This window comes from Eschscholzia californica, unplaced genomic scaffold, assembly GCF_041429995.1.
Source record: "Eschscholzia californica isolate CP2 unplaced genomic scaffold, dmEscCali1.0.p SCAF_1, whole genome shotgun sequence".
NCBI lineage: Eukaryota > Viridiplantae > Streptophyta > Magnoliopsida > Ranunculales > Papaveraceae > Eschscholzia > Eschscholzia californica.
Genome location: NW_028238198.1, coordinates 56,945,765 through 56,958,918, shown reverse-complemented (window position 1 = coordinate 56,958,918; position 13,154 = coordinate 56,945,765). Strand labels below are relative to the sequence as shown.

The 13,154-nt window shown below is 43.1% G+C and overlaps 1 protein-coding gene across 1 annotated transcript; it reads left to right on the top strand.

Annotated features, from left to right (window-relative positions):
• The first annotated feature begins 2,883 nt into the window (after positions 1-2,883).
• Positions 2,884-3,738, top strand: LOC147567766 (uncharacterized). The gene has a single exon (XM_086658026.1). It carries the CDS (start codon positions 2,884-2,886, stop codon positions 3,736-3,738), a length of 855 nt encoding a protein of 284 aa, XP_086514152.1.
• The last annotated feature ends 9,416 nt before the right edge of the window (positions 3,739-13,154 follow it).

The window sequence follows — 13,154 nt, the reverse complement described above, 5'->3', positions numbered from 1 at the left end:
AGCCTTAATCCGAGAAAGAAGGAGAAAAAACCCAGTAAAAATCGATGCCGGCCAAGAAGAAACACTAACTACCACTGTCGGAAAAAAGAAAACCGCCGCCGCCAAAATCGCACCAGCCGGGGGACCTTCTCTCCCCTCTCTAGGGTTTTTTAGATTCGTACGCTATGTAATGGAGTCTTAAGGCATATGAAACATATTGGATGACAAAACTCACAATTCGTGCGAAAAAGTTCGTGTCACAGTTTGGTGCAGTTTTTTTTTAACAATTCAACAGGGATTATAGGGACCCTGACCCTAACCATTAAACAAAAAAGCTAATACAAAAGGTCCCACATCATAGCAAGCCACAATGTTCCAAAAAAAAAAATAACTCAAAGAAAACAACAGAACAACACTCAACTCTCAGTTGGCCAAAATCTACGAATGCGAACCACACCTATCTTGTCTTGATCCATTATAGAAGTCAGCTTGCTTGGGAGATGCTCCACATCCAAGTGGATAACTCCATTACTACTAAGACGCGACAGAAAGTCTGCAGCCTGGTTAAGTTCACGAAAAATATGGTGCACCACACATTGCTCAAACTACATCATCAAGCTTCTAATCTCCTGCCACAAACTCCAAGCAGTCCAAGGGGGCTTCTCTCCATCAGATTTTAGCACAACAACCGCATTTGTTGAATCAGTAGCAAGAGTCGCCATTTTAAGACCTCTAGCACAAGCTAGTTTCAGACCCAACAAGACCCCTTGCAACTCACAGACCAGCAAGCACACTACTAGGATCAGCTCTCCCGGCCCCAGCTGCAATTACTTTACCAAATTCATCCCTGAGAATTGCTCCATAACCTGCATAATCCTTATCATAGGCTCCATCAATATTTATCAATATTGAACCTGCAGTAGGAGCCTTCCATTTGAACCCCTTCACACATTTAGACATCATAAACTTAGTAATGTTCAATCTAAGCAAAAGACTAGTGTTCTCTGGCACAACTTCAATTCTCCCAAAATTGATGCCGAGGAGAGAGAATCTCTCGGGCTGAGCGACTTCCCTAGTTTCTTGGAGTGGCGGCGGTCCTATTTTCCGGCGAGTGTTCATTATTGATTGGCCACTGGTTTGAAGTTCATTTTCTCTGTTTTTTTTCATCGTTCTTCTCTCTCTTTTCTTACTGATTGCTTCCCTTCTTCCTGGATCTTCTCTCTTGAGTGGATCTGGCGAAAAGGGAGACGAAGGTTCCCCTTCTTTCCTCTGGTGATGGATCTCCTGAACCTGGTTCTGGGGATCGATCAAAACAGGGGGTGAGTGAGGGGAAGTCAGTAATGTTTGAATCGATGAGCTCTTCTGCTGCTTCGTCTGATGGAGTTGGTGGCCTGAGTAAGTTGAGAGGACCTATGAGGGTGGTTAATCCTGCTCTTGGTAATCCTACGAATCTTCCTTCTGGTGCTTCTGGTATGGGTTCTTCTTTTAGGTTTGGTGCTCGCAAGGTGTTTGATGAAAGACCTCAAACAGAACTCCCTTCAAACCAGAGAGGTGTTGGTGACAATGAGCATTCTACTACTAACTGGGCTAGTTTGTTTGCTCGACACAATGTTCCAGGTAGGAAACCTTTATCTTATGTTCCCCCTACTGATATTAATGGTGTGAGAGGTGTACGTTTTGTTACTCCTAATCTACAGACTCGGATCAGTGAGTGTGAGAGGTGGGTTGTGGGTAGTTTTATTGGTGGTCGATTGTCTTTTGAGGTTGTTAGGAGGAATTTGATGAATGTTTGGAGGCCAAAGGGCACTGTGTCTATTACTATTCATGGGGATAGTGTCTTTATTATTAAACCTGATCTTGAGGAAGACAGAATTCGTATCTTGGAGCATGAGCCTATTACTATTGCTAAAAGGATTTTTATAGTGAGGCCTTGGAGTCTTAATATTGAAAGGGAGATGGCTAGCTTTAAGACTATCCCTATTTGGGTCAATTTGAGGAATGTACCTATTGTGTTATGGGATGAGGAGGGACTGCAGTCATTGGCTAGTTGAATTGGGAAACCTCTATTCCTTGATGGTCCTACTACTACCCAGGCTAGGATGGCCTATGCCAGGGTATGTGTTGAAGTTAGTCTTGATAAGGAATTATCTAAAGTCATTCCTGTGTTTCTAAATGGTGTGAGAGATGTGGATGTTGTAGTGGAGTATAACTGGAAACCTCTCTTTTGCTCTAAGTGTGCTGTGTTAGGACACTCCACAGCTAAGTGTATCAAAGTATCCAGTCCTGTTCAACAGGTGTGGAAACCTAAGGAGGTTAGAGATGATACTGTTGAGAAGATGGGTGAGGAGCCTGGTGAGCCTTCTGGTAGTAAAGAGAATAATGATACTGCTATGGTAGAAGAAGAGTGGACTGAGGTAAAAGGTAGACATTCTGGCAAGAGAAAGGCCATGACTAGGGGTGCTAGTCCTTCTGATTCTAAGAAATTTGTTTTTGATGGTTGTCCTATGAGAGGGTTTAATGATGAGTTGAGTAGTGGTGGTGGTATGTTTGCTGCTGGTTCTCTGGCATTGGTACCATTATCTAGCAATGAGGCAGATGGGGATGCAGAAGATAGAAGTATTCACTTTGAGGGGTCTGATGTAATCAAGGAACCCTTGGCTGTTGCTGCTCCTCTTTTGGTTGGTCCAGTAGGCAGTGGTATTAGAGTGTTTGAAGGAAAAGCTGGTGGTGGTAAGAGAGCTAATAGAGGTAGAGGTAAATCTTCCTTTCCTAGTGACTCTCATGGATAATTTAGCTTGCTGGAATATTAGAGGTTTGAATGATGCCTTGAAGACTAGAGAAATCATTCATCTTATTAGGACTAATAATGTGTGTGTTTGTGGTGTGATTGAAACTCATGTTGATATGGATAATAAGGATGTTGTTAGAAGAAGATTGTTGCCTACTTGGAATTGGGTTGCTAATTATGAATGGGATAGGACAGGCAGGATTTGGCTCTTATGGGATGGTTCTCAGATAGGGTTATATGTTATTTCTTTATCTGACCAGATGGTTACTGCTATGTTAACTATGAAGGATGGTAGGTCTTTTCTTCTGAGTATTGTGTATGGCCATAATGATGGGAGTTCCAGGAGAAGACTTTGGAATGAGATAAGAATGGTAGCTAGGAATTATGATCTGGCCTGGATAGTCATGGGTGATTTTAATTCAGTTTTAGAGGCTGGAGATAAGATAGGTGGGGCTGCTGTTAGGCCTTGTGATATTGTTGACTTCAGGGGCTGTATTTGGGATGCTCATTTGTTTGATTGTCCTTATTCTGGTAATTTTTTTACTTGGTCTAATGGACAGAGTGGTGATGGGCATATAGGAGAAAAGCTAGATAGAGCATTGGTTAATATTGAATGGGTGTCTGGCTTTCCTAATGCAAGGGCTGAGTTTCTAAATCATGGTGTTTCAGACCATTGTCCTTGTGTTGTGTCTCTTCTTGAGAAGGGTGGTGCTGGTCCTAGACCCTTCAAATTCTTTAACTGTTGGGTTGATGAGGAAGGGTTTATGGAGTTAGTGAAGAATGCTTGGAGCATGGAAGTGATGGGCAACCCAATGTATAGACTGGTGTGCAAACTGAAAAAGGTTAAGTCTGTTTTGAATGAGTGGAAGAGAGCTAGGTTTCATAACTTTTCTATGCAGGTTCAGGAGGCTAGGGAGTCTATGGATATGATGCAGTCTCTCCTTCATTCTGAGCCAGGTGAGGGAGGCTGAGAGGGAGGCTGTTGGCACTTATGTTAGATTGGCAAGGACTGAGGAAGCCATGATGAAGCAAAAGTCTAGAGTTTAGAAGATTCAGCTTGGGGATGGGAATACCAAGTTTTTTCATAGTTCCATGAAAGAGAGAAGATCCAGGAATAATATTCCTTTTCTCTTTAATGGGGCTGGTGAGAAATTATCTTTATGTCAAGAGGTGGCTACTGAGTGTGTGGATTTCTATCAGAACATGTTTGGTGTATCTCTTGATGTTGATTTTCCTGAGAGGCTGGAGGGGGTGAAGTTTGCTCATGTTCTTTCTAGTGACCAGGCTGCTGGTTTGATTGATAAAGTGACTAGAGAAGAGATTGTTTATGCTCTTTCCACCATTGGGTCAGATAAAGCCCCTGGGCCAGATGGATTTTCATCTTATTTCTTTAAGTGTTGTTGGAATATTGTGGGAGATGACTTCTGTGAGGCTGTGGCTAGGGTCTTCTCTTCTGGAACGCTGCTTGGTGAGGTAAATTCTACCTTAGTTACCTTGGTTCCTAAGGTTCCTAATGCTTCTAGGGTAACTGATTTTAGGCCTATATCTTGTTGTAATGTTATTTATAAATGTATTACAAAGATTCTCACTTTGAGGATGAAGAGGGTGATTTTTGAGTTGATAAGTCCTTGTCAGTCTGCTTTTATTGCTGAAAGAGCTATACAGGATAACATCCTTTTAGCTCATGAGCTTACCAGGAATCATCACAGGGGTAGAGGCCCTCCTAGGTGTGCTGTGAAGATTGATCTTCAGAAAGCTTATGACACAGTTGAATGGGAAGCTATATTCAAGATTATGCAGCTTTTTGGGTTTCCTATGGAGTTTGTTCATTGGGTTAGGATCTGTGTTTCTACTTCCAGGTTCTCTATTATGGTGAATGGGAGTTCTTTTGTCTATTTCAGGGGGAAGAGGGGCTTGAGACAGGGGTGTCCTATGTCTCCTTACCTTTTTGTGATGGTTATGGAGGTCCTTAATGTTTTCTTGCTGCAGAAGGTTGGGGATGGTAGTTTTCATTTGCATCCTAAGTGTTCTAGTCCTATTATTACTCATCTTAGTTTTGCAGATGATCTTTTGGTCTTTCTTAAAGGGGATGTGGAGTCTGCTAATGCCTTGGCTGGTGCTTTAGAGAGCTTCACCTTATGCACTGGATTGAAAGCTAATCACATGAAGAGCTCTATCTTTGCTGGTGGTGTGGATGCTGGCACCCTTGAGGTTATCAAGGTTGTGTTGGGATTTGATGTAGCTGCCTTGCCAGTTAGATATCTTGGGGTTCCCTTGCTCTCTTCTAGATTGACCTATGCTGATTGTCAGCCCTTGCTTGATAGGGTGCTTAAGAAGGTACAATCTTGGAAGTCTAAATTCCTTTCATATGTTGGTATAGTTACTCTTATTACTTCTGTTATCAATGGCATGGTTATGTTTTGGATTAGCTCTTTTGTTCTGCCTAAGAGGGTCTTTCAAGAGCTCTCCTCTATCATTCATAACTTCCTTTGGGTTGGTACTGATTTGAAAGCTAAGAGGGCTACTATTAGTAGGAGTGTGGTGTGTCTGCCCTATAAAGAAGGTGGTTTGAACCTTAGGGATTTATTGACTCTTAACACTGCTACTACCCCGAGACATATATGGGAGTTGTTCATTAGTAAGGATACTTTGTGGGTTTCCTGGGTTAAGGCCAATTTGATTTCAGGGAATGATTTTTGGGTCATGAAAGTTCCTCGGGACTCTTCATGGAGTTGGAGATGTATATTGAATTGCAGAGAACAAGGTCTTAACCTTGCCAAGGTTCTTATAGGCAATGGTAAGAGCACTGATTTTTGGTTTGATGTGTGGCACCCCTTGGGTGTTCTTTATCCTTTCTTGGACTCTTTCTTTAGGCTTGATAGCAGGCTTAATGCTTCAGCTAAGGTCAGTGTCTGTATCTCTAATGGTGAATGGATTGTTCCTCATATGCTTCAAGGAGCTTTGGTTGAGATTTTGGATAGATTACCTGAGGTGGGTATTCAGGCTGGTTTTGATGATGAGAGGGTGTGGACAGCAGGTCAATCTGGCTTCTTTACTCTTAAAGAAACTTATGAGGCCATTAGAAGAAAAGAAGAAGTTGTTCCTTGGAGTGCTATTGTGTGGTTTTCTCATAACATACCTAGGCAAAGTTTTATCACCTGGGTAGCTATGAGAAGGGCCTTGAAGACCAAGGATAAGCTTCATAAGTGGGGTGTTATCCCTGACAATACTTGTGTATTATGTGCTTGTTATGTGGAGGATGATTTTCATCTTCTTTTCTCTTGCAGCTTTTCTTGTGTTGTTTGGAAATCTATTTTGGAACTTCTTGCTGTTTCTAAGATATCTAAGTCTGATTGGACTCAAGAAGTGGCCTGGTTAGTCAAGCCATTTGCTGGAAAGGATATGGTTGCTCTTGTTGGTAAATTGGCCTTTAATGCCTATGTTTATCATATTTGGCTTGAGAGGAATAGAAGGGTCTTTGCTGGTAAAGCTGAATCAGAGAGGGAAGTTTTGAGGAGAATTGTAGCTGATATCAGGATGAAGTGTTCTGGGTTGAAGGTTAAGGCAAAAGATAATCAGAGGAGCAGGAGGACTGCTCTCAACTTTAATCTAACTTTTGAGTTTGCTGTTGCTGCTGTTACATTGTGTGAATGGAAGAAGCCTGCTGTTGGGTTTGTTATGCTCAATGTTGATGGCTCCTTTTGCAGGGATTCAGCAGGTTATGGTTGTGTGATGAGGGACCATAGAGGTCAGGTACTTGCTGCTGCTCATGGTGCTGCTGATCCTGTGTCTGTAGTGCACCATGAGCTTCAGGGGGTGGAAAGAGGGCTCCTTCTAGCTGTTAAGTATGGCTGTGATATTCTTCCCTAAAAAAGCAATAATACTTCTTTGAATAACAAGCTGAGAGGAGAGAGAAAATCCCGTGAGGAGAGAGAAAGTGGTGATTTTTGGACGTTTTCTAGGTTTTTGTGATCAGAAATCTTGATTTCTGGTCTGGTTTCTCTGCGGCAATGATTGATTCTCATATTGGAATTGATCCTAGTATGAGGGATGAAGGAGAAATCGGTGAAGGAAGGTTTTTATTGGCTGCAAACCGTTTACCAAGTGAAGATGAAGAGGAAGAGATGAATGAGGAAACCTCACTGGTTTCATGTGAAGAACAACCAGAAACAGTCATGGATACTACTCATTCAGTTGGTCTTCTCTTTAAGGCAACATCAAAATCAAAACTGAATGATGATGGGTCTACATCACAAGTTCAGCAAGGAGTAACTACAACTCCTGTTCGTGCAAAAGAAAAAAGAACAGTAATGGGGAAGAAGATGGTCTTGGGTAATAGTCCACTAGCAAATGCTATACGTAACAACATGTTCTCAGGAGTTCTTCGGAATCCAACAAGCGAAACAACCAGAATCATAACAAACTCGACTGAATACTCACCATGTGCAACACCGATTGAAAACTCAGAGGGAATTAGGGTTTTGGCAGAAACTAGGTTTTCCAATGGAGAGGGACGACAAGGTGTTGGGCCTGATCAGGTGAGTGCTTCTAAAAATATCCATGGTGATTTACACGGACCTGTTAATTGGAGTTCTCTATTTACAAAACAGCAAGTCTTAAAACGTGCTGAACTGAGTTATTTCCCACCTAAGGAGAGAGATGGAAACCTAGTTGCTGAAGTGAATGCTACTGAATTCACACATGAAATTAAAACTTTCGAAGATATTCTTATTGGCAGCTTTGTTGGTGAAAGGTTGGGGTATGGATTGGTGCATAGTGTGCTGTTGAAACAATGGAAACCGAGAGGGGATATGAAGCTCACTGTGCATGGTAATTCAGCTTACGTTATAAAGTTTTCTTCGTCGGATGATAGACGAAGGGCATTGGAACATGAGCCGATATTTATTGCGGGGAGACTCTTTGTAGTTCGACAATGGAAACATAATGTTGAACAAGAGCTTCAAGAATTGAAAACTATACCTATTTGGGTCTGTTTTCGGAACATTCCACTTTTGCTTTGGAATACGAAAGGAATCTCTTATATTGCTAGCGTGGTGGGTGTACCTCTCATGCAAGACAGTCGTACGGAATCGAAAGAGAGGATGGCACTCGCACGTGTGTGTGTTGGAGGTAAAAGTTGATAAGAGTTTACCGGATGAAGTAAACATTCGAGTTAAAGAGGGGTCTTCCGATTACATGGTAAAAGTGCAAGTGGAGTATTCATGGAAGCCGGATAGGTGTGAAGGGTGTCAAGTATTCGGTCATGCTGATTAAGATTGTCCTAAACAACCAAAATCTTTTGGTCACCCTACTGTCCCTACTAGCGATACAAACCAACCAAAGGGTGATAACCGAACAACAAGTTCTCATAAGCAACAATCTGACCAACGGGTTTTGATATCCTCGGGGAAGAGTAACAATAACTTAATTGAGAGGCAACAAGGTACTCAAAACGTCCATGGGGCTGCAGCAAACCGAGCTGGTGGTGGTCGTAAACGCCCAGCAACATTAACAAACCGAGAATCAGGCCAACATAGTGTGGAGGAGGGACGAGACAAAATGGTGATTGGTTGGTGGTTCCATCGAAATCAAATCAGTTCACTATAGGTGCGGGTCAAATGGAAAAGTCAGATCAACCACGTAGAAAGATGGCAAAGAAGGCGTTGATTCCAATTGCACAACATGGTTCGGCTGGTATCTTATCAGGTAATTCTTTCTTAGCCTTGTCAAATTCAGATGATACCGACTCGGAAACTCGTCTCCGAGAGCCAGAGGGGGAGGCCTCGGGAAGAGATCACAATTTTCATGATGAAGAAGATCACTTGATGCATAGCTCACAATCTGAACTAGACCCTCACATGAGTATTACGAGAGAAGACAACAACCTAGAGACCTCCACGGAGGTCGAAAAGCCCTCCCAATAGTTTTAATGATTAATCTTGCATGTTGGAACGTGAGAGGTCTTAATGACTCTCCGTATGTTTATGCGATTGAATAGAATTGGTTTATGTGGATTTCTAGAAACTCATGTCCAGGAAATTAATAAGACTCGCATTCAGCGAAGCCTTAATTCTAGCTGGACTTTTATTGATAACTATGTGGCTGTCCCGGGAGGTCGGATTTGGATTAGATGGGACCCGAGTAGGGTTGATTTCACTGTGTCCCATGTTGGGGGACAAGTTATTGCAGGTGGTGTTCGGTTTCCAGATGGTTCGGGTTTTCTCTTGGCAGTGGTGTATGGAAGCAATAGCACCGTTCGTCGTCGGGAACTTTGGAGGGACCTTGAGTTTCTTATGATGGGTTCTGAGGCTCCGTGGATAGTGCTAGGTGACTTTAACACCACGATGCTGGCCAACGAGAAGAGAGGCGGTAATTGCTCACCGTCTCAAGGCTCCAATGAGATGTTTGATTGTGTTACCGACCTGGGATTGTTCGATTGCCCGTTTATAGGTTGTTTCTACACATGGTCTAACAGGCAGATGGGAGCTGCTAATGTGAGTACCAAGATTGATCGGGCTCTCATTAATAGTGGTTGGTTGACCTGTTTTCCTCTAGCTAAGGCAGATTTCCCACCGCCTGGGGATTCAGATCACCTATCATTATTCCTCTTGCTGCACCAAACATACACCGGCGTACTCCGTTTCGGTTCTTCAATGCCTGGACGGAGGATTCCACGTTCCGAGCTCTTGTTGCTGATGTATGGAAGGTGTCAGTACGGGGTAATCCGATGTTTCGAATGGTGACTAAACTTAAGGCTCGTTTGAATGAATGGAAGAAAGATCGGTTCAATGGGGTGACGAACCAAGTAACCATTAACCAGAATTTTTTACATTCAGTGCAGGTCAGATTGCAGGGAGATCCAGCAAACCCGGTTCTACGGAGGCAAGAGAGAGTAGCTACTGAAAACTATAGTAACGTTGTACGGGCTGAAACAGCAATGCTCCGACAACGTGCTAAAGTTGAATGGCTCACTCTCGATGACAGCAATACAGCTTATTTCCACAACTCTATTAAGGAGCGGAAGTCACGGAACACTATCACTCGACTCACCAGAGAGGATGGTTCGGTGGCTGAGGATCCAGTGGAAATAGCTAATATGTGTGTGGATTTCTATCGGGACTTATTCGGTCGAGAGGATGAGGATAATGAAGCATTAGATCACATATCTAATGTGGAGTTCTTACGCCCGCTGACGGAAGCTGAAGGAGCTCTTCTTATTATGAGGGTGACCAGAGATGAAATATATGCTGCTTTGTAAACTATCGGTTCTGATCGATCGCCGGGGCCGGATGGGTTCTCTTCTCACTTTTTTAAGGCGTGTTGGTCGATCGTGGGAGATGACTTTGTGGAGGCTATTCAGAACTTCTTCAGCTCTGGGAAACTTCTCAAAGAGGTAAACTCTACTTTTGTGACTCTTATTCCTAAAATCGATAATGCTTCTTCAATTTCAGACTTTAGACCTATATCTTGTTGTAATGTGTTGTATAAATGCATTACCAAGATACTCACTATACGACTGAAAGGAGTTATTTATTCGATGATTAGTCCGAACCAGTCAGCCTTTATTTCTGGCCGTACCATTCAGGACAATATCATGTTAGCCCATGAGATTGTCCGGAATTACCATCGACCCACAGGTCCAGCTCGGTGTACGGTTAAGATTGACCTTAAGAAGGCATATGACACAGTCCGTTGGTCTTCACTATTCTCAGTCCTCGGTAAGTTTCATTTTCCAAGGATATTTATAGAATGGATACGGGCTTGTGTTACTACATCTAAGTTCTCTATTCTGGTCAATGGTGAAGCCCATGGTTATTTTGATGGGAAACGGGGCTTACGGCAAGGCTGTCCGATATCTCCATATTTGTTTGTTTTAATGATGGAGGTATTTGCGGTTCTTATTGATCGAGAGGAAAGGGCAGGTCGGTTCCTGTTACACCCTCAGTGTCTAGTCCCGAAGGTTACTCACCTTTGTTTTGCAGACGACCTCATGGTTTTCTTTCGAGGAGACACGGGTTCGGCTCAAGCTTTAAAAGGTGTGCTAATTGGTTTTCATCGGGCAACGGGGTTGCAGGCCAACGTGCTTAAGACACTATCTTCTTTGCTGGTCTTTCGGCTCAAGGTCAAAGTGATATCACCACTATCCTGGAATTTGGTACTGGTTCTCTGCCTATTCGATACCTGGGATTGCCCCTCATATCTTCTCGTCTTACCTATAGTCATTGCATCCCGTTAATCGATAAAATCAAGGGACGAATCCAATCTTGGAAGAGTCGCTTTTTATCGTTTGCGGGGCGTGTCCTTCTCATTAAGGTGGTTTTGAACAGCATGTTACTATATTGGGCAGCGGTGTTTGTTATTCCCAAAGGGGTTATGAACGACATCAACTCCATCTTCAGTAAGTTCCTTTGGTCAGGTGCTGATATGGGGTGTAAGAGGGCTCCCATTGGTTGGGAAAACTTATGTTACCCAACTGACGAAGGAGGGCTTGGATTTCGCAATATCGAGATGCTCTTCGAAGCATCAAACCTTCGTCATGTATGGGATCTGGTTAGTGGTAAGACGACCTTGTGGGCTGAATGGGTGAGAAATAATCTCATCAAAGATCAACACTTCTGGACTTTATCGGCTTCGAGTAGAAGTTCGTGGTGTTGGCGTCGGATTCTAGCCAGCAGGCCGACATCTCAGAGACTCATTTTTACCTCTTTGGGGGATGGTCATAATACCAAATTCTGGACTGATTTATGGCATCCTCGCGGTCTTCTACTTGATGCTTTTGAGGAGACGCACAGATATGATTCTCACCTTAATTTGGATGCCCGGGTTTCTCAGTTTATTGGGCAGTCAGGTTGGGTCTTCCCTACTCATGTTGCAGCCATGCTAGGGACTATCGCAGTCGAGGCTAGAGAGGTTGTGGTAGATAGTACTTTCAGAGATGAGGTGATCTGGATGCCTAGCCAGAATGGAGAGTTTACTCTCAAAGAGACGTATGAAGCAATTCGACCTAGAGGAACTCGATTGAGCTGGACCTCATTAGTATGGTCACCGGGTGGTATACCCAAACATTGCTTCATCACGTGGCTTGCTTTTCGAAGACGCCTCAAAACTAGATCGCTTCTGGCTAGTTAGGGTATGGTTATAGACACTACGTGTGTTTTCTGTGGGGGAGATGAAGAAACGGATTTCCACTTATTCTTTGGTTGTTCGGTCACAAAGATTATATGGGAATCGCTATTACTCAAGATGGGTTTTCAGAGAGATGTGCCGCTGATTGGGAAGGGGAGCTACTGTGGTGTATCAATCACTTTGGTGGGCTCTCTATCGCTGCCTGAGTGGGTCGTTTGCTTCTAAATGCCTATGTCTATCATATTTGGAAGGAGCGGAATAACAGGGTATTTAGAAGTAATGTCATGTCACCGGGGCTGATTATACACACTATCTGTGATGAAGTGAGGATCAAGCTGAACACTGCTACCAAACGGTTTGAAGATACAGAGGAGAATCGGAGAACCATTGATCGCTGGAATCTTATCATCTCTCTCCAAAAGCCAGTCTACACTCCATGTAAATGGACTCGGCCGACGGTAGGGAGATATATGATTAATACTGATGGTGCACTGAACGAGGTGGAAGCGGGGGTATGGAGCCATTATTCGAGATTCGGAGGGGATTGTTGTCAGAGCAGCCACAGGTCAGGTTGATGGACAGACTATCTTCATACACGAGCTGCAGGGTGTTGAGTTGGGATTGGAGTTAGCACTTAGTGCCGGACTGCAGGACGTTGAACTTGGTCTTGACTCGATGAATATCAAGTTACTTCTTGCAAAACCACATCAGAGATTACCATGGAGGGCAAGGCGGTTGTGGAAGAGAGTTCAGAGGCTTCGGAGCCAATTTCGGAGTTTTCGGGTTTTTCATGTCTATAGAGAAGCCAATCAGGCTCCTGATTTCTTGTCGAAGATGAAGCTTGGACCGGGTGTAACTCACTTGAATATTAGTCAACTACCGGCGTAATTAGTCAATATTGTTAATGCGGACTCGAGAGGAACAGTGCGGATGAGGAAAGGGTGGGGCTAATGATTTGATGTAATTTTGATTTCTTTGCTGTTTTTTTGAATTTTTGTTCCTTTGTATTCGGTTCGGGCACCTCCCGCTTATCATTATCAAAAAAAAAAAAATTGCACTAAACTGTGTAATAAATGTTTTCGCACGTGTTGTGATTTTTTTCATCCAATATGTTTCATATGTCCTAAAATTCCATTGCATCTTATGTTTTTTGGGTTTTACGACCCCTCAAATTGTAAACAAAACAGTATCGACTCCTAAAGTTGTAAAAGGAACTGTAGCAATATGAAACTGCACCAAACTGTGGAACAAATTTTTTTTT

Excerpts from the sequence above, each read along its gene's own strand:
- LOC147567766 (XM_086658026.1), top strand. The coding sequence starts at position 2,884 with ATGGATAATAAGGATGTTGTTAGAAGAAGATTGTTGCCTACTTGGAAT.